Source organism: Thalassophryne amazonica, chromosome 5 (assembly GCF_902500255.1).
Source record: "Thalassophryne amazonica chromosome 5, fThaAma1.1, whole genome shotgun sequence".
In the NCBI taxonomy this organism is placed as follows: Eukaryota; Metazoa; Chordata; class Actinopteri; order Batrachoidiformes; family Batrachoididae; genus Thalassophryne; species Thalassophryne amazonica.
In genome coordinates this window covers 66,580,906-66,603,720 of record NC_047107.1, presented here as the reverse complement: position 1 = coordinate 66,603,720, position 22,815 = coordinate 66,580,906, and the positions used below count along the sequence as shown (strand labels likewise).

The window sequence follows — 22,815 nt, the reverse complement described above, 5'->3', positions numbered from 1 at the left end:
TCAGTGATTCAGGTAACTATTAGAAAATTACCAAAGATGTGCTGCGACTATATACAGCAGACACGTGGAAACATTTTCATTTTTCCTCATAAGCACATGTAAGCAGCATATGTGTGAAGAATCTAATCCAGCTGGTTGCAGGCGACAGTACAATGTTGTCAGACATAACTGCCAAATGTTCAAATTTAAGGCTGTTCTGCATCTGTGTTTGTGCATGCATGAGCAAGTGCTAGGCCTGAAGACTGGCTGATGTTTCCATGCGTGAGACGTAAAAAACACTCAGCTGGTGACAACAATCAGCCATTACAGTGCAGAAAGGCAGAAAAAAGGTGACATAAACTGAAAACTGAAAGTGATACAACATGGATGGTTTAATACAAAAGGTACATCCTGATGGCATCCAGAATTCATGACATGGGTCAGTTCCAGTTTTCTTGCCTTGGATGAGACTGAGTCATCAAATCTGATCAGGTGGTACAGATTGCTTGTCTGTTTTCTTTTGCAGGGAGAAAGGATGTGAACTGACTAAGTATTGCCAAAAAAGAGGAACTGAAAAATGAGAACTTCACACACAATCCTCAGAACCTTGTTCAGTGTGACTATATTTTGAAACACCGAAAAGAATCAGTCCCGCAGAGGTCGGGCTTTTTTTTGTTTTTGTTTTTTTTTTTGGGGGGGGGGGGGGGGGATTACATTGTTAAAGAAATTTATCTGTTCTTTGTTGTTTACTGGTTGGTTGGCTTGTCTGTCTGTCAGCAGGATGAGGCAAAAACTACTAGGCTAATTTTAATCAAACTTGTTAGAAAGTGAAACATGAGCCAAGAAAGACACTATTTAATTTTATAGCAGTTGTGGATTAATGAGTGGATCCAGAATCCCCCCACCCCACTTACTTTAACAATGTGAGATAGGTCATGTTTTTGGTATTTTCATTCATTTCTCAAGAAATATTGCATGGAGCTTCATTAAAAAGAAAATCTGTTTCCTTACCAGTGTCACCACTGTGGTGCTCATGGAGTGAGTAAGGTCTTGACTTTATTGACGTGTTGTGCTTTCAGGTAAGTTATGACTTCAAAGTGTATCTATCTATAAAAAAAGAAACATCTGTGTGTGTGTGTGGGGGGGGGGGGGGTCACATATCTCTCTGACTGTTTGTCAGATTGGCCTCAGCTTTCGTTTATGGCTTGCACATGCCACGGTGATGTGCATCCTTTATTATGACAATTTTGGGGATTCATTTTCAAAACCTTTATTTTGAACCTTTATTTTCATTAACATTGCAACATTAGTACTTCCAAGATGGTGCCCTCCATGGTGTCTCGCGACTGTAAGCTAACTCTCTCTAAGAAGTGCAACTTCAATGTCAGGGTAAAGTGAGAAAACAAACAGACTGCAGGAGAATGACTTTTGAGAACAGACGTCAGTTAAACGTGTTCTTTTCACATTTGTTTGCAAATAATGCCAAGTGTGACTCGCTGATGTTACTGGTAGCAAAGTTAAACAACAGCAGACAGTTCATGGTGCTCACACCATTTCACAATAAAACATTTAATGCCAGCATCCCAGCAAATACTTTTACTGTCGGAGGTATGCTGTCAGTGTTCCTTGCAACTGAGTTTAACTTGACAACACTGAGGAGACATTAGCTAAAATCCATTTTTTCCTAAAAACGATGAATGTCACACAATTTCTACAAAGTTTCAGTAAGCACATAAGAGGAAAAAAATATTTTATTATATGGCTGCGACGCTAAGCGCGCTCTAATTGGCTGATTGCCGGTCGGATATTTTCCCATATCGGACCAGTTTCCATGACAATCAGTGCGAAATGAGCATTTTCTTTACAAACCAGAAGCTAAAAACACGATTAGAAAAAGCAAGTCGGACATGAACGTACTCCAGAAATATCTAAACAGCATCTGGAAAAAAAAACATAGATTGAAAGCTTACCAGCTAACAACCGGACCATCTGTTGGCATGTTCCTGCTCTGCTCCAGTGTTCTATCAGGACACCAGACGTCAGCTTGGAGGTGAGCTGAGATGAGCTGCTGCTCAACTTGGCTTCAGAGCTCTGAAGTGAGCAGAGGAGGTGAAGTCCTTTTTTCTTTTTTGTTTCTTTTGGAGGTGAACTTCCGCTGCTGAAGCAAACGGCTTCACTTCAGCTCTGTCTACGAGCCATCAGCAGCTTTCATATTTGGGCATTCACATGTTTTTATATATATATATATATATATATATATATATATATATATATATATATCAAATCAAATTAAATTATTAACCTCACTTGCTCAGTCTGGACGGGAATATCAGACCCTCGGTCTGATATTTCCCCGTACAGACCTCAGATTCAGTGAATAATCCTTTAATATTTGCTGTGAGTTCAAGTTTAAATAAACTGTGTTCAGCATCAAAACCATCTACGTTCTGTGACACTGATGAGCCATAGCCATTGGCAGATTGTCATGAAGAGGGCTGGAGACAAACTCAGAGGCTGCTTGCGCTGCAAAACTGTGTTTCACCTTCTTCTGTTTGTGTCTGTTTGTGGTCTTCAATGGAATTAGACTAGCTTCAGGCTCAAGATAATCTGGATTGAGGAATAACTCAGCATGACTGACTGCTTTTTTTCTGACATGACTGACTACTGGAGACAGGTGCATATGGACTCACGTAGTGCACAACCCAGGAGAACAACATTGGTCTATAAGTGCTGGCAGTGTCAGGACAGCTGCCACCAATCCCTTGGTGTTAACTGAGTGAGTGCATCCACCATACCACCTTAGTGCACTATATTCCACTCACTGGCCTGGTTCCTCCAATACCTTGTGAATGTACAGGAGCATGTCAAGAATGTAATGATTGTTTGACAAGTTATGCTCATTTGCAACAGGGCTCCAAGGAACCACCTCTCTCACAGAGCACCAGCGAACCTGGATTACCTCTGTTCTGGATTAAGTACCCACTGAGACAGCAACCACTACCTGAACAGAGGAGCCATATCTGACAGTTTTGGAAAATGGAGCATAAATCAGTTACTGTACTCCATAAGTGTTGAGGTGTCTGTAAAATGTTTCTTTCTTTGGTTCAGTAAATCAATGACAGAAATATACAATTTCAAGATGTGCAGTCTTTTAACAGGTGCTCAACGTCAGACAAAGTCTCAGTCTTGCCTGCTGGTTCCATCTTTGGTTATTTCATTCTGTCAGGACTGAGTACAGGAACAGAACTCAGGTACATACAGTGCTGACAGTACAGGATGAAGCAGTGACTGTGGACAGACAAGGCAGAGAGACCTGATAACAACATATGTGATGGCAATACAACACTGGGCAAGGTTGGGGAGACTGGACTGGGAACACTGAAACTAGACAGACAGGCGAGGCGGGTTTGAATATGAACAAGAAACACCGCGGCAGAAAACAATAGCTTCAGATGGCTGGACCACATTAAAAAGCACAACAAATTGACAAGAACTAATAGAGCACAGAAAAAAAGATTAAATTATGCTATGACAAGGACAGAGCACAAGAAAGGTCATGACTACTGAATGACAAAAAATGCAGATAGAAACAGAAAACAAAGTCAATTGTAACACCCAGGAACAGACATAGCTCTCAGAACAAAAAATGACACTCCAATAAGTACAACCAGAAACAGCCAGGAGAAGCAATGATCAATGCACACCTAAAAACCACAAGAATCAACAAAAAGACACAGACCAGGAATAAATCCAGCTGGTTTTGAATGTTGCTATGTGCTGTGAACCTTCAGGATAAATAGGCTCTAGAAATATAGCACAGGTTCCTCTTTCAGCAGCCACTGTCAAAACGATTTATGATATAGGACAGGAGACTGAAGATCAATGGTTGGAAATGCATTACAGCCATCTGATTCTGCACCAACAAGCTGAAGGCTCCAAAAATCTACTGGAGAGATTCATTCTGTAGGTGTGTGTCTGTCTGTGTGTGTGCACATGCATACAGCACGTACAGGGCCTATACTCCCATCGTACACCTGAACCAAGACAGGAGCATGGCTAGTAGGGACTTTGCGATGACAGTAAGAAGCATGAGTGATGCACAGTCATCGTTCATGTGATGTGCTTCAGAAGTATTACACAAGTATTCTACACTTCCTATGTGTGTGGCCCGCAAGACTTTCCACCGCTATGTGTGGTATGCACGCAGCACACATGACCCTCCATGACACGCCACACAAGTAGCAAGAGATTGTGCAGCATGTAGCTATGGAGAAGGTAAGAAGAGGGCCCCACCAGGATTATATTTCACACCAGACTCCCCCCAATAATCTGACGCACAGGGTTTTATTTGGAAAAAAAAGAGAGAGATGTTATCAGACATTATTTCGCTGGTGATGAGTACAGGAGCGTAGCACTGTAATGCAGCACAGACCCAAAGTGGGCATTTTCAAGTTTTCAGCCCTTGGACAGCGACACAGCCTCAAGACTCGCATGAAAATGATGCATCACATCCATACAACCTATTTTTATTGTTGTAATTTTGAATGACTTTTCATGAATAAAGCTGAGAAAAAAAATGTAAGCACAGCACATACAGGATTACAGCTGATGGCACCAAATGCTGTCGCTATACTGCCGCAACGTATGAAAGTGTTGGACCTCCACAGCCAGATGACAGAAGCTGAGGAGAGGCCCGAAGCGATATTGGCTGTGATAATACAGGCCCACCAACATCGGAACGTGAAGCAGCAGAGCCTAACCTGAATGTCTTTGGATGTGGGAAGAAGCCTGTGTCGCAGACCGAACAGTCCGCCCCTAAAAATTGGTCCGCCTTTTGCATCTGTGCATGTGTCATTTCAGACCACAGCAGCACGTCTGAGGCGGACTCTCTTCACCACCTCCGTTTTGGTCTCACAGGACGGCTTTGAGATGGCGTTCAGACAGCTGTCAGTGGTTTTTCCATCGAGTGATTATCCAAGAAATTGTGGATGTGCCTGGACATGTCAGAACATGTCCTGTGAGGCTTCATCACGGCGTTGCTTTGCGCCATGCAGCACCGCCGTGACGCGCGAACCCTCCGCTCCTCATTCCATGACAAAAACTCCTGTAACAGTGGAATGTGCCGTTCATTTCCAAACTGGACGCTGTGTTTTATCCGGGATGTCATCTGGCTAGCACAGGAATTGTGAAAAGACGTGGACATCAGCACTTTTTCGGCACATTGAGACAGACGTGCGGAGGAATTCCGCGCGTCGCAGCAGTGCCGCATGGCGCAAAGCAATGCCGTGATGAAGCCTCACAGGACATGTTCTGGCATGTCCAGGCACATCCACAATTTCTCGGATAATCACTCGATAGAAAAACCACCGACAGCTGTCTGAACGCCATCTCAAAGCCGTCCTGTGAGACCAAAACGGAGGTGGTTTTGTCTCGTTCCAGTAGCGAATCCATCGTGATGCGCGAAGCCTCCACTCGGCTTTCCATGACAAAATCTCTTGTTAAAAGTGAAATCTGCCGGAAAATAGTTGATGTCCAGCTCTTGTGATAACCAGAGAAATTGCACATGATGGTCACGGATCCATACAGCCATCCGTTTAGAAATGAAATGGTCGCTCAGCCTGTCGATGGCGGCTTCGAAGCGCAGTGCACCACCAGTCGCTCTGGGCCGTCCTTAAAGCGACAGTAACACTCCGTAATCTCTTTGAAGCCCATAAAATTTTCACCAAAAACCATTTGAATTTCTCGAATGGTGTCCACTTTGATGTCCTCACAGTTTCTGAAAAAATTTTGATCAAGCAAAGCAGCAGTCTCTGAGCCATTAATAAACAATGAAAAAAACAATGAGAGGGGTGGACCACTCCTCACTCAACGCCTGCTCACAGGTGAATGACGCAACCGACAGGCGTGAAAAAACTCACGCATGCGCACGAAGGTTCAAGCTTGGCTGACACAATCACAAGTGATTCAAATCCATATGGTTTTTGAAAAAATAATAAGGTCGGATACTTTTCTAATAGACCTCGTATATTAAGTATTCATATAGCCTCCAGTTGTCAGAAATCTATACAGGGTTGCCAAATGTTCTGAAACAATGACAGCAAATATCTTTTTTTTTCATGATGTAAACTGTTGGGCATCTCTTGTAGCCACATTTTAGCTTTGGGTGTTGCTGGTCCTTTCCATGATGTCAGAAGTAATTTTTTCGCAGTGATGAGAGAATCGGAAATGAACTTTCACTGTGCTGGGGTAAATGTTCGAAATATCTGACATGTGCCCACAATGATTAATAAAGGTTCTGGTGACAATGTAGTATTAAAGATTCTTGACCAGATGTAGCTATTTACAAACTGTGTAAAAATTGATAAAGTTGCTGCTGTAGGTGGGAATTTCCTGCTTCACTTCAGGTTCTCTGGCACTGTAAGTGAGATATGAATACTGATATCTTCAGTCTTGGTGTTAGCTCCATGTTACGGACACTTAACTTGATGCTTAACAAAGGCCAGATCGAGAGAGAGGGAGAGGGAGAGAGAGAGAGAGAGAGAGAGAGAGAGAGAGAGAGAGAGAGAGAGAGCGAAAACAAATGAGAGAGAAAGTGGCTGCCTGACCAGATAATAATGTCCTTACAGTCTTGAGAGCAAAAACATGTAATGAGAAAAAAGAATGAGAGAAATAAGATGTAACTGGCAAAATGCAATCAAGAAAACAGATGCCAAATGAGACTCAAGTCAGTGGGTTGGACTGGCATCATCTCTCACAATGCTGTCATAATGACTGCCACATTATCCTGCCAAGGCCCGGCCTAATGTCTGCATTACAACACTTTAACAGCACAGGTGACTAATTACAAACTTGTCGGTGACACATGATGAAAAGTGTGGACAGAAGCATTTGTGAATGTGATTCAACACCACAGCTTCCAATGAAATTAAATCACTGATGAAAAAATACATTTTTTGTTCATGTGTATTTAGAGTGATTCATGTTTGTGTGTGTGTGTGTGTGTGTGTGTGTGTGTGTGTGTGTGTGTGTGTGTGTGTGTGTGTGTGTGTGTGTGTGTGTGTGTGTGTGTGTACCTACAGTGTTACTAAAATTAATTAATTAATAAGAATAATAACCTTCCATCTTATCCTTCACATGTCCCAGAGATGTGATGAACAGTAGGGTCAAAACAACTAATTAATAAATTCTACTATTAAAAAAAAAACATTCAATAAAATTGGTTGTCTTACTTTATGCACCCCATCATTACAGGCATTAATTATAATTAAAACACAAAATTACAAATATAAGTATGGTGGTGTTGTTGAAATGTCTCACTCTGGTCCAAAGGCATGTTAAGTTCATTCTCAAATATGTGACAGAAATGTGAAAAAATCTTGCTTTGTAATTTACGCATTTGTTAATTTCCAATCAATAAACATTTATATGCAATTCTTTCAAGGTTATGATATTTTGCAATGTGAATTACAGGACCTGAGTGACTGGTTCTTGTGCATGTGGGGGAAAAATTCAAAGAACCTTTGTGTTTAATTTATTTCAAAACCCCATGATGCGCATATTGTGTAATGACAAGTGACTGGATCCTACCAGTTCTGTCTGAAGTTTGAGGATCAGATCATCTTTCTCTCTCAGCTGCTGTAGTAAGGCCTCCTCTCTGCCTGAATCCTAAACATAAGGTGGGGAAAAACCATCATACTATATTATCCTGCACACTGCAAACTGTAGCAGTTTTTTTCAGAGACTCGAGCAATAACAATAACAACATATAAATGTGCTTCTGTACACTTCTGTGCATTTACATAACGTTTACAGTTTTTGCACATAACATAACGTTTACAGTTTTTGCACATAACATAACGTTTACAGTTGTTGTACATTTAGGAGCATGTTTGTTCAACATGATGCCATTACATGTGATGGCAATAAAGCTGCCATGAGGTACGTGCTGCAGGACTGCACGCTTCTCTTTACAACTCTGTGATAAACTTGGGATGTCCTACAACGGCACCCCAAAGCATGCGGCATTTTACTATGACCTTGTCCTGTCAAGGGACATTACTGTGTTGAAGAAGTAGAGCAGGAACACAGACAGTGGAAAGAGAGAGGTGAATAACACAAATACAAAAAAAAAATAATAATCTCTATGACACCATTCAATATATAGTTTGAACGTACTTCACAAATACCCTTAAGAGAGAAAATCATTCTAAAAGGAATTACATTTAAAATATGCTTTATGTTTATGACCAGGACTGAAAATATTCATTAATTAGGTCATGCAATTTGAATAATTACAATCATCAAGGCAAATTTTCTAAATTGAGGACTCAATTTATCTGATGAAGTATTTTATAGTACATTTCATTATAGCATTATAAAAGTATTATATCCTTGAACTTTCCTTCAACACATTTTTTCACACAAAAGTAGGATTTTAATCTATGGGAATTTTTGTCTCAATATCAAGCAGTTTTTTTTAATTCATTTTGACACTAAGGAGCAATACGGAATCATACTAACATTCCTTCCATTAATGAGGACGCCCTGAGCTATAGTCAAACCTGAGTAATGAGAGCAAAGAGACACCAAAAGACACAATGATTGCCGCCCGTATTGGAAAATGAAAAAAAAGAAGGTATCAGATTCAGTGAAGGCAAACCAGAACAAACTGGTGGTGGACTCACTGCTAGGTACGTAGTGAGAGTTAGAATCAGGAAGGGCAATCAGCTATAAAACCTTTGTGAACATCACACTGATCCATTTGTTTATGTAAAATGATGGACTGAAGAGGACATGTGGATGACGGATGAAATGTCTTAAACTAAACAAGCATCAATTTGACCAGTTAACGCTTAGCCTAGGCTCGTGTGTCATACATGACACTGACAAAGTGAGAAACCTTGGGGTAATTTTTGATCCTACATTGTCCTTTGACCACATTAGAAATATTATGAGGACTGCTTTCTTCTACCAGCGAAATATAGCAAAGATTCATCCCATCCTGTCTATGGCTGATGCTGAGACCCTGATCCATGCGTTTATCTCTTCTAGATTGGACAACTGCAATGTTCTATTTTCTGGTTTACCGCAGTCCAGCATTAGGACTCTCCAACTGGTTCAAAATGCTGTAGCCAAACTTTTGACAGGAAGCAGAAAGTTCGACCATTAGGGCCCTGTCCCACTGGCGTTTAGGACGATTTGCGGATGGAATGCGCACAAAAGTGGCCCACATCCGCCAAACAACCGCAATAACCGTGTAACATTCCTGTATGAGTCGGCCGCCATCCGAACACGTCCGTGATCATCCGCAGAGGCACGCATGTCCGCAGCCAGGATTTTTGAGTGGCTCAAAAATCCTGCTGCGGATGAGATCCGCATCACTGCCTGAACACATACTGAAGACATACACAGGACATACACAACCAACGCACCGCGTATCCCCTGTCATCCGCTGATATCCGCAACCGACGGGTTGGCACGGCTTGGCGGTGGACCGGGACAGCATGCAAAACAGATATGACGCGTGCCCAGCACGGCCACATCACGGTCGCAAATGGTATGTCGTGCATGCAGACAGAGTGGGCACGGATGAAGCGAGTGCATCACGGCCGCTGTGCCCCTCATGGGGGCGCCTCCGCGGTCGCCTTCGCTTCTGTTCCCTGTTATATCCGCTTTTCTTCCTCATGTATTCGCTGATCCACCCCGGGACATTTGTCATTTCCGACCACCTTTGTTGGGGACGCTGAGCTTTTGTCTCCTCATTTCATGCGCAAATCCTCCTAGACGCCAGTGGGACAGGGCCCTTACACCCATTTTGGCATCCCTTCACTGACTTCCTGCCCCTGTGAGATCAGATTTTAAGGTTTTGCTACTAGTCTATAAAATTGTTCATGGACTGGCACCTCCCTACCTAGATGACCTAATTAAACCTTACGTACCGGCCCAGGCTTTGCATTCTCAGCTTGCAGGACTACTTGTGTCCCTAGGGTGAATAAGAAGTCTGCGGGTCATAGAGCTTTCTCTTATCGTGCCCCTGTTCTGTGGAATGATCTCCCTGCATCAATAAAACAGTCAGATTCTGTAGAGACTTTCAAATCAAGACTTAACACGCGCTTATTTTCCCTTTTGTATGGCTCGCATACTGGCATAGTATAGTTCTACGCTTTTTACTCTTTTAATTAATTTTATTAGGAAACGGAGCATGCTGCAGCCTCAACTTTAACTAAATTCTGGGTCTTTTCGTGAAGCTCAGGGCTAGTGGCTTAGTATTTCCTGTTTTCTTGTTGTTTAATGCTGACAAATTATACTGTATTTCTTGTCTTTCTGATGCCTGATTGTTTTTTTTTCTCTCTGTTTAAAGTGCAGCTCCATCCAGAGATGGATGTGGTATTTGTGCTGTAGACCCTCCTGTCCTGTGCACCAACAGAATTTTCTGTATATTTGTTTTGTTAATTGTTCTGTAATTTGTGTCTGTAGCATGGTCCAAGCAGAGGGTCACCCATTTGAGTCTGGTCTGCTTGAGGTTTCTTCCTCAGAGAGAGTTTTTCCTTACCAATGCTGCTCTGGGATTAGTAAGGTTAGACTTCACTTGTGTGACGCACCTTCAGGAAACTCTGTTGTGATTTGGCGCTATAGAAATGAAAATAAATTGAAACAATTGTATTAGCTGCCAACAAATCTTCTAGACATGGTGTCCATGAATGACCAAGAACCTTCAACATAAATAAACAGCGTGACCATGCCATTGTGCAGGCTTGAACAATATGGGCAAACATTTTCAGAAATTACACTTTAAAACTGGAAAATTTTAACGGAGAGTGACTGTGGACAACTCCACCCATTTCAGTGGCTGTAGACATTAAATGAAATGTGTAACGTCGTCATATCTGTTTTTTTTTCTAAATCTGCTTCACAATAAAAGCATTCTAAACTCAAAGCAGCAGTAGCAGCAACCACACAGTAGTGAGATTTACTGTCCAACATCTGCAAACAAACAGGGATTATCTGAAAAATGTTTTTTGCCAACATGTCTTGTTGAGAAGCTATTTAGAAACACTTGGTGTTCACAAGAGATTCTATGACGTGACAAAGCATGACAGTGATGAACGTTGTCTTCATGGGCCCAGCCACCACCAGGCCAACAATGCGTGAGTAAGAAGTGATTCATATATACGCCCTGAGGACCTTTGTTACTGTTGCTGTAGTGTGAAGTAGATGAGAGTCTACAACTCCCCCTGGACAGAACTCCAGTCCATCGCAGGTTACTTCCCCAGCCAAGGCTGGTACCCAGGTACAACTAGGGTGACTGGTGGCCAACAATGCAGTCACAGAGGAATCAGAGAACAGATACTAACTCTGTAAACCACTGATGCTACATAGTTCTCTCGTCTGCTGTCTGTCTGCAGGCTTATCATCTTTTTTCTATTTAAAATTTTACCAAAATATAGTTTGAGCAATATTTGCAGTTCAAGAAATATGGCAATTGAAACATTCTGGATTTTGAGCACTGGAGACTTGGATGCTGCAGATTTATCTGTGATGTTTACATGCATATTTTATGACTTCATTTTGTTGTGGGATAAAAACCCTGACACTGAAGTTGACTCGAGTTCACAGCCTATATCCATGAAGCATCCTAAGGCTAAAAGTAGCTCTTAATGATGTTATTCTAAGAAAAATCTTAGAATTCCTTGAATTCTTAGACATTTCTTAGAATTTTCCCTCAGTAAGATGAAATTTGTCTGCAAAGCACCTTAGGCCTTAAGAGAGCTCCTAAGGTACCAAACTGGTAAGAGTAGGGAGGAGGACATTTAAGAAGCCTAAGAGTGTCTTAAGCAGAGAAAATGGCAGAAGACAGAAAGGAAGCAGAGATATTCTCCATATGTTGAATGACAGTAAGTCAGTAACACACTGCCCACTTGATCTACGTAATTATTTTATGATAATTTACTGTCTTAATGTACTTATGAATTGTTTAGGTTCTTGTTAACATATTCACAATGTTAATATTATTGTTATTTTTCTTAGTAGTAGTAGTATCTGTATTATTAATATTACTTTCTTTCATTATTACTTCTATGTTGTCATTTGATTTTAAATGGACCACAATGGAAATAAGTGTTTTCACTTTCTTGTGTCATGCATGTATTTTGAACATATTTACAACTGTATTTTGTACTTAAAATGAACGTACTAAATAAACACGCGCACACTTTTAATAGATAATCGGCACGTGAATGAGGTACGTTCAAACATTTTCAAGCTGTGCAACAATTCATTTAATTTTGCAGAGTTTCATCATCATAACAATGTTATCCTCACGATTACACATCTTAATGCAGTTCAGTTTAAATGTTTGGTTGATTTCACTGTCCATTTATGACTAGGAGGGCAGAGCGGATTTGTTTTTTATTTCTCCACCCCTTTCCGTGACAACCAATCACAGCTTGAAGAGGACAGCGTCATACCTAGCAACGGGGTCAACCCTGCCTCCTCACAAAGATGGGAGTTCTGTCCCCTCCTTCCTCAGAGTCCCTCTCAGACACCTGCTGGCTAACTCTTAGACTAAGATTCCTTGCCAGGAAATTTTAGGGTAAGTTAGGAGCTCTTTGAGAGGACTTTGAGTTGTTTGCAGATATGGGCCCAGGTTGTTTACAGGAGCCACAAAATAAAAGTGAAATGTAATTAAATACATACACCCATTTTTCAGCACACCACTGTCTTATTTAAAAAAATCAGCACATTATTTGATTATAATGAAAAGAACTGACATTCAAAATAGAAATTAAAAAAAGAGATGCACTTTGAAGTGTCTACTGTTAAAGTTGTTGGTCTCTTCTGTACATCAACACAGACAGGGTGGCTGCAGAACCTTTGCCCTCCTCTGCCAGGGCGTGATGGTAATGGTCAGTCCCAGGAACCTCAACAAATGGATATTTACCTTTAGACCAGGGGTCTCCAACCTTTTTTCCTCTGAGAGCTACTTTTACAAAATGAAAATGGGCGAGAGCTACTCATGTTTTGGAACATTTATTTTCAGACCTTATTTTAACCCAAACAAGTTCACTGTGCTTGTTTTGCCGGAACATTTACAAATTGTTGGTGATCATATCTTACATTCTGCATTAAAACATCACAAACATATTGAATTCGCTCCCATGTGCATTTTGCATTTATGTATGCATTTTTTTCTAGTGTCTCACAAAAAAGCTACTCCTTTCGGTTTTATTTTTTTCAAAGTTAAGTAAACCAGCTTTTAAATAGTCCACTCAGCACAGAATTATAGGAGTAAAAACTTGGATACTCAGTGTAATACTGGTTGAATGTTCATTCATTCATTCATTCATTCATTCATCTTCTACCGCTTAGTCCAATTAAGGGTCGCGGGGGGCTGGAGCCTATCCCAGCAGCCACAGAGCGCGAGGCGGGGTACACCCAGGACAGGACGCCAGTCTGTCGCAGGGCCACAAATAGACAAACAAACACAGACACACCCACACACACACACCTACGGACAATTTTAAAGATTCCAATCCACCTAACCCGCATGTCTTTGGATGTGGGAGGAAACCGGAGCACCTGGAGGAAACCCACACAAACACGGGGAGAACATGCAAACTCCACACAGAAAGGCCGCGGGAACTGAACCCACGACCTTCTCGCTGTGAGGCAACAGTGCTAACCACTAATCCACCGGGCTGCCCTGGATGAATGTTTTACTTGTTAAAATACATTATTATCATTAGTGGTAGTAGCAGTAGTAAAAATATGTGCAAAATGTATTAAAAATGTATTCAAAAGGGGACCTTTACTCTCTCCACACACAGATAAACTTCTTTAACTATGTGGAAAGTGTTATTTGACTGACAAGAATGTTTTATCCGTGTGTGTATCTTGTGTACCTCAGAAACAGACTTTAGGTGTATATGGGGAAAAAAGCACAGCGTTAGTTTTGTTTTGTCATGTTTTTATAAAGCCAGAGGAGGCGCACAGATTTCACAAGAAGAAGAAAGCATAAGTATGTTACTCGGAGCTGCACATCCAGGGGGACGTAGTACATATAATAGATGTTGTCCAGCCTTGTTGATTTCACTTCAGGACTAACGCGAACCCTGAATCATAAAAATGCTTCTGCCGCCCTATGAACGTCACTGAAATATGTTGCTTTTTAAGCAGATTTCATTCTGAATGCGGGTGAAAATTAACTTGCCACATCGGGCAAGAGAAGGACATGAAGCACGTGTCCGACAGGACTGTTCCCTCACCAGCATTGAGTGGACAAACGTTAATCCAACCCTGACTCATTGACAGCAGCTCAACTGTTTGATTGATTTGTGTAAGAAGGGCGGGGGGGGTTACATGTGAATTTAATAGGATATAAATCTAAAGAAAATTTATCGAGTAACCAATCAATTTTTCAAATTTATGTAGAATTCACAAACTCTTTGGCAAGCTACTTCTAAAGGGGCTGCGAGCTACCGGTAGCTTGCTAGTGACGTGTTGGAGATTCCTGCATTGGACCATAGCTGGTCTGTGAAAGAAGCAACAGTAAGCTGCCAGCGGAAGTGAAGTTTTACACTCACTCACAGAGCGGGAAAAAATATATAAGAAATATCTCTGAGCTCCAGACATTTTCAGGTGTCATTAGTTCGGTTGCTAAAATAAAATTGAGAATGACACATAGGGACAAAAAAGAAGAGGATGGGAAAAAATCCAGTGACAGTGATACAGAAGAATGAAAGAAATTAAAAACAATCATTACCTCAAGGACACATGAAATCAGGGGCATAATAAGAGGGAAAAATGAGGATGGAACATGAGGAAAAGGGGACAAGAAAAGAGAAGTGATAAAGTGGAGAGGAGGACAAAGATGGCCTGGGGCTGAGCATGATGGTCTTAAACTATGGGGAGCCATCTAGCTGAAGGACAGTCAGAGAGACACTACAGGGAACCATATAGCTGCTACATTGTCCTCTAAATCAGTGTTTTTCAACCTTTTTTGAGTCGCGGAACCCTTTTTATATTTACAAAATCCTGCGGCACACCACCAACTAAAATAATATTATAATGCTCTTACCTCTGGTTTTGCGCAAAACCCAATTATCGCAATAGAAAATTGATACAGAAAACATCGCATTTTGAAAATCCTCAAGCATTTTGCGCTCTGATCTCAAGTAGGGCTGTCACGATTAGAAATTTCTGGAGACGATTAATTGTCAGACAAATAATTGCGATTGACGAATATATTGTCTATTTTTTTTCTTTTTTTCCCCTTCTTTATATTCTACTATTGTAGTATAATTACACAACTCTGGAAGAACGTTTGGCTTCTGTAAGTGGAGAAACTGGGAATGGTGCAACATTTTTATTTTTATCTTCATTTTACATACAGTCCCAACTTTTTCTGATTTGTGGTTGTTTCTGTTGCATTTCTGAAATTGTTTCTCCTCATCAGTCACGTTTTGTGCTTAAACACTACATTAAGCTCAAGACTGAACAAATAAATACAAAAAATACAAAAAAATAACAGCTGTTAAAGTTCAGAGTTCTCACCTGCTTTTTGTGATCTGTGCGTCTGAACATTGTTTTTTTTGTGTGTGTATCTCAGTTCATTCATATATTCTCATTTTTTAAATATGTTTTTAAAGATATTTGACCGTTTATTTCATCTCATGATCTCATAAATTCAGCATACGACGCGCACATGGTGTGAACAGGACGGTAACGGCAGAATCACACCTTTAGAGAAAGTTCAGAGAGAAGTAAAAGCTTCACGTTTTCGTTTTGTTAACATGTTCACTCCATTTAAAATCCTCTCTCTGCTCCGCGCTCGCTGCGCACTGAACGTGTCGCGCCTGCATTCAGGAATCTCCCTCACCCACCCCCTCCCCTCCCCTCCCTCACCCCCCCCCCCCCCCTCCCCTCCCTCGCAGTCTGCAGCCTGTTAACTCCGCGCGCGTGCACACACAGGCACAGACACACACACCGACAGCTCCGCATTTTAGACGGCTTTTGAAGGAGACGGCACTGTTTTAATCGGCCGTCAGCCTCCTTGTTATTGTCCCGCCTTAAGACGAGAGCGAGGCTGCAGCACAATGACGTCAGATTCTGAGTCGTTTTATGCTTTGTGGATAAAATAAATAATTCACGGTAATCGCGAATACGCGAATATGAAAAATAATCGCGAATATGAAAAATACCCACGGCACCCCTGACGATCGATCACGGCACCCTAGGGTGCCGCGGCACCCCGGTTGAGAATCACTGCTCTAAATGACCCCTTTAATGTAGTTTGACATTACTCCTTAATTCAAATATAAATTCAGAAACTTAAAAATGTATCCTGTACGTATATGATTGACAGCTATCCTGCAGTCAGGATTCAGATGACCTGATGCATCAGATAGAACATTGAACATTCTATGCTTTCAGTGAGGACCAAAAAAAAAGAAAAAAAAAGAAAAAGACCTTCGGCAACCACTGACCATGAACAAGTCAAACCACACCACGTGTCTGGTCTAAAATTAACTTTGTATGATGTTTTCTGCTTGCTGCAGCTGTAAGGACAAACTGGATTTAAATTTATTCTCCAAGTTGGTCATTGACCAATTTCAACATGTGAATGCAGCATTAGAGCAGAGAGGCAAGACTTAAAAATCAATGAAGAGGTGTATCAAAATTAATCTATATTTTCTGCATGACACACACCTGTTGAGAGTGAACAGGCTTTGCTCCATTTCACAATGACTGAAAATAATAAGAAAATACGCAAACACATTATGAAGGAACAGTATCAAAGAGAAAACTTTAATAAAAAGAATCAACGCTTTCTTTCTGATGAAATTTGACATTAACTTTTTTCCAGTAAATGCAACCTGCATTGAAGGCAAACAGTAAAAGCATCTTTGAGGAAGTTTTTTTTTTTAAAAGCTACTCACCTAAAGGTATTGTCACATAATGGCAGATCGAGTAAAGTGATTAGTAACAGACTGAAATCATTTGTCAAGTGAATAACATTGCTTAATTTGTTGGTCTCTGGTGGATTTGGGGCTCTGATGGACAGATGATATAACACTTCCATTGGCAACACAAAGAGCTGAATTCAGCAGAATGATTTTCCCAGTTTCAAGACATATATGCGCACTGGATTTCAGCGGGATAATCCGAGGTCTGCAAGCAAATGTGGATAGAATCCAGTGAGCTCGAGGATCATGACGTCATATGCACTGACAGTGTCTTTTCACTGTTGGCATTCAGTGTGGCTGCAACACCGAGAACAGCAAACAACCTTCTTTCTCTGCAGCGCCTTCTTGCCAAAAGAATCTGCTGGGTGCAAGATAAAAATGCACACAGCCACACTGTTTTTATCTTCAGCTTGGCCTTGGCTAAATGAACAACCATGCTGCATGTTGCTGCATCAGGAACTGTCCTCTCTCAGCTTGTGCTGAATTCACACTCCGCGCTGGAGCTTCAGCCAATGAGAAGCCTAGCCTGAAGCACTGGATAACCACAGGACATGCACGCATGAGTATCATAGAAGTAACAAACAATTACAGGACAAAACAGTAAACACTGTGCAATGTGCAACCACCGGGAAAGCTCTCATGTACACTCAAAGTTTTGAGCATGCACAAACCTTTCCGACAGACTCACCAGGTATCAGCCAACAATGAACGTATTTAATAAATGAAAAAAGAACTTGTACAGAGAAAAGGACACAAACGGATATCAAAATTTCATATACATTAGTGATATGTTCATTCAATCCATCATAGTGTGACAGAAACATAACAGATGACAGCCACAAGCTGCACCATTGATCCTTTGGGATAAATAAAGTTGATTTGATCTTATCTTATGGTGATCATAATTCCTAAGAAACTAGTATTGCCTTATCCATTAACTGCTGCCTTCCCCAGTTTACATGTCTATTTGCTGGAGTGTTGCAGCCTCTACAAGTGCATTAGTGAAGTACCAGATAAGGGTAGAGGACCTCCACACACCCACTTCAATTCAATGGTACCATGGTTGAAGATAAATATCTAAAATAAAATCACCTGAAACTCTGTTCAGGCAAACATGTGGTTTTAATTAGAGATTTTCTCAGTAAAGTACTTTCTTCCAGATGATGGTGAACTTTATTGTACCGCCAACACAGAGAGCAGCAGAAATACCTTGAAGAGATTTGGACTGAACTAAAAAAAATAAATAAATAATAATAATAATAAAAATCAACATGCTGTGACTGTCATTCTATTCAACATCTAAAATTACATCTTATCACAGCCAACCTCTATAATTAATCAAAGCCAAAAATGACTGAATGCTGCATTGTTGGTAAAAGTTTTAAAGGGCTACATTAGAATAAGCCTCATAGAAATTTTATTGATGTGTGTTTCGATCAGACGCAAACCAACAGAAGCCATGGATGTAAGAAGTGCATGCACACATGCGCGCACACACACACACACACACACACACACACACACACACACACACACACACACACACACACACACACACACACACACACACACACACCATGGCCAACTCAGCCACACAGTGTCCAAAATCAAAGGAGGCAGACATCAAAACAAAAAATCTGCACAACCTGAACGCTCCCGTGAAAAAAGCTTTATTAAGATACAGAAAGCGGTAGTGACGTTTCAGGCACTGCCCTTTTTCAGACATAATTAGTTCAGTGGTACACCTGCATATGTACTGAAGCTGACTGCCATCACCTGACAAACACAAATACACTTTCCCCCAGGGGTTTAAATGAGGATTTTGATTCAAGACCCTTTTTATGATATCCTTGCATTATGAACTTGATTTTGCCACGTGTGTCTACTTATATATTTCCATTTATATATTTATGTATTTGTATGTATATATGTATGTATATATTTATATTTGCATATATATATTTTTTTATAATTGTGGTTTTATCATTGTAGGTATTTTTGGCTGTGGTGCTTATTGCATCGCTTCAAGAGATACGATATGATCAATATCCAGATAACATAATACTATATGATGGTTTACACCTGATGTTTGTTTTTTATTCTTAAAGTTAAGATAACCATAAGATTTTTTTATCTTTTTATTTTCTCATCGGGTCAGGTGATGGCAATCAGTAATCAGTTTCAGTACATGTGCAGGTGTGGCACTGCACTAATTATGTCTGAAGAAGGGCAGTGCCTGAAAGGTCACTACTGCTTTCTGTATCTTAATAAAGCTTTTTGCACAGGAGCATTCTGGTTGTGTGGATTATTTGTTTTGATATCTGTGTCTTTTTTGATCCAGCACAACTTTTTTTATACATCTTGGATGTGTGTGTCTTTTCTAATTTACTCCCCCAAAATCAAAGGAGGGACATGGTATGTTCCTGTTCATATGACCTCAATGAGATGACCTCCAACACCCACATGAACTTTGTGTTGGACTCCTTCTGTTTTACACAGTACAGTCTGTCAACCCTAAAAAAAAGACTAAAAAAGAGAAAAGAAAAATGAAGAAATTAAAGTAAAACTTAGAAAGTAAATTCTGCTTCCAAAAAAAGAAAGCGCTCCACACTATGCTTTAAATCACAGATCAGGTGCCATTCCTTATAATTTTTCCAGCACGGAATTGAAAATAATGGAAAGGGTTCTGGTAGAAAAGTGGGTCATGCAAATTTATTTCTAATGTGATTGAAATGGCCTCAGCCAGGATAAATATGATCAAAACCATTGGAGCGCTTCCATTTTATGTGATTTTGTATAGCAGTTGAGACCACTCTCCCTGCAATCAGCAGACAGTTGAAGAGGTCATGGAGATTAATTACATTCACAGTGTGAACAGAAATAATTCAATTTGACAACTTTACATTTTAGAGAAAGTGTGGAAATCAGGCTGAAATACTTTTATTATGACACACCTCTTTATATTTATTGAAGAAATTTCAATTTGCAAAAATGAATTGTATTATCAGTACATGATGTTACACTATGCAGACATCACTACCACAATGCAGTCACTACAGGTCCTATCTTGGCGATATATGGTGCACAGTCTACAGCAAATCTTGCATGTGCATTTGGGGTATTTCCATCTCCGCATTCCTATTTACACGGCATGAAATCTGAGCTCAAATGAGGTGCAGGGTGCAAAGGTATTGTATGTAGTCAGTTAATTCATTTATGGTGTGCTCTGGGCATTCATAAACCATTCAGATTATCATCTGTCAGTTATCATCTGTCACTGCCTTTAAGAGTAATGTGCACTCAAAACAGAACATAGATCTTGGACTCAGTAGGTAACAGAAGTCAGAGATTTTCTGGTGAGGGAATGGATCTGTGCGCAAAATGTCGAAGCAGACTGGAGATCATTTACGGAAGCAGCATCCACCAAAGCTCCATGAGGTGAAGCAGTTAAAAGCCCTATTTCCTCATCTACTCCTCCTCCATGTTTGTCCACCCAGTCTCCAACATATCACACAAGGTGCAGCAAGCCCACATGCTTGGACCATCAAATGGCCACCTTCATTTTTGTGTTTCCCACCTGGGAATCTGTGGAGGATGAACACCGGTGTAAAAAGATAATTATTATCCATTAGTTTCTATTTCATCCTTAACATTTGTCTTTGAATTTAGTTTCATTTTACTTGAGGCTTGATGACCTGATGAGGACCAATACGCATCACTGTGTACACAAGCAGATTATACTGTACAACACCAATTCCAATGAAGTTGGGACATTGTGTTAAATGTAAATAAAAACAGAATAGAATGATTTGTAAATCCTCTTTAACTTATATTCAGTTGAATACACCACAAAGACAAGATATTTAATGTTCAAACTGACAAACTTTATTGTTTTTGTGCAAATATTTGCTCATTTTGAAATAGATGCCTGCAACACGTTTCAAAAAAGTTGGGTCAGTGGTATGTTTACCATTGTGTTGCATCCCTTTTCCTTCTAACAACACTCAATAAGCGTTTGGGAAATGAGGACACACATGATTGGGTATAAAAGGAGCATCCCCAAAAGTCTCAGCAGTTCACAAGCAAAGATGGGATGAGGATCACCACTTTGTGAACAACTGTTAAAAAAATAATCCAGCAGTTTAAGAACAACGTTTCTCAATGTTCAATTGCAAGGAATTTAGCGATTCCATCATCTACAGTCCATAATATAATCAGAAAATTCAGAGAATCTATAGAACTTTCTACATGTAAGCGGCAAGGTCGAAAACCAACAAGTTCAAAACCCAGCATCTGTGATGGTATGGGGGTGTGTTAGTGCCCATGGCATTGGCAACTTATCTGTGATGGCACCATCAATGCTGAAAGGTACATCCAGGTTTTAGAGCAATACATGCTGCCATCCAAGCAATGTCTTTTTCAGGGACGTCCCTGCTTATTTCAGCAAGACAATGTCAAGACACATTCTGCACGTTACAAAAATGTGGCTTCGTAGTAAAAGAGTGTGGGTACTAGACTGGCCTCCCTGCAGTCCAGAACTGTCACCCATTGAAAATGTATGGCACATTATGAAGCGCAAAATACGACAACGGAGACCCGGGTCTGTTGAACAACTGAAGTCATACATTAAGCAAGAATTTGGAAAGAATTCCACCTACGAAGCTTCAACAATTAGTGTTCGCAGTTCCCAAACACTTATTGAGTGTTGTCAGAAGGAAAGGTGAAGTAACACAGTGGTAAACATACCACTGTCCCAGCTTTTTTGAAATGTGTTGCAGGTATCCATTTCAAAATGAGCAAATATTTGCACAAAAACAATAAAATATATCAGTTTGAACATTAAATATCTTGTCTTTGTGGCGTATTCAATTGAATATAGGTTGAAGAGGATTTGCAAATCATTGCATTCTGATTTTAATTTACATTTTACACCATGTCCCAACTTCACTGGAATTGGGGTTGTAAATGCATTGTATGTGGGCCCTAAGCATCAACCAACAGTGGTGAATGTTACAACTACTGTTCCTACACACCATGTGTATTCATAAAACCTCAGCCCAATGCGAAGCAGGTCCATTCTTCTTGTACTGGGGAACGTCTGGTCACTTTCATGCAATGACCACTTTCGCTTTGCTGCACCTGGCAATTATGAATTATTTATACATTACCTTATGATTGGAATACTGCATTGTCAGTTTCAGGAAAGTTTCAAGAATATCCACAGAGTTACATATAGAAAAGCTCGAGGGTGGAGTCACGTCTGGCCGTGTGCCGACAAGGAGCATGTGCCGCCATTACTACAGAGGGGAAAAAAGCCATGTTTGAATTGACCGTTTACTGCACAGTTCAATGCTACAAGTGACACGGTGTGATCGTGATGTCATGTTTTCAGACTGATTTTACTTGGATTGGCTTTTACTTGGACGGATTTTAGAGTGTTGATTTTGGAGTGTTGCCGTCAAAGCGCCAGTGATGTACACTAAAATGGAAATCCCTTTTCTGTTGTTTATAAATTAATAAAATATCAACTGACAAGAATTTATTTTGCCATTATATAAAACAAATAATGGATGTTTCTTCATTCATTCAATGGTACAAATTAATTTGGTGAAAGCTGGAACGTACCATTCCATCTTTCACCTCATGAAATATCTGTACCATTGAACTCATAATCATTCATTATTTGTATAAAATTGCTTATCTCTGGTACTCTGGTATATATTCATGAAAATTTTACTTATTTTCTACAAAAAATCCCATATATTTGTTTAATAAGCAATATTCTCTTGAGACACTTTTGCCATTGAATAATTTAAACAACAGCTGTAACAAGGCAGCAAAGGCAGAATAGTGTACCAAATGCTAACAGTTT

General features: G+C 40.3%; 1 protein-coding gene across 1 annotated transcript in view; it reads right to left on the bottom strand.

Annotated features, from left to right (window-relative positions):
* Positions 1–22,815, bottom strand: part of ccser1 (coiled-coil serine-rich protein 1) — a 592,747-nt gene that overhangs the window by 222,451 nt on the left and 347,481 nt on the right. Inside the window, exon 9 of the mRNA XM_034170482.1 lies at positions 7,567–7,644. Within this exon, the coding sequence (XP_034026373.1) occupies positions 7,567–7,644 (78 nt within the window). The remainder of the gene's footprint in view (positions 1–7,566; positions 7,645–22,815) is intronic.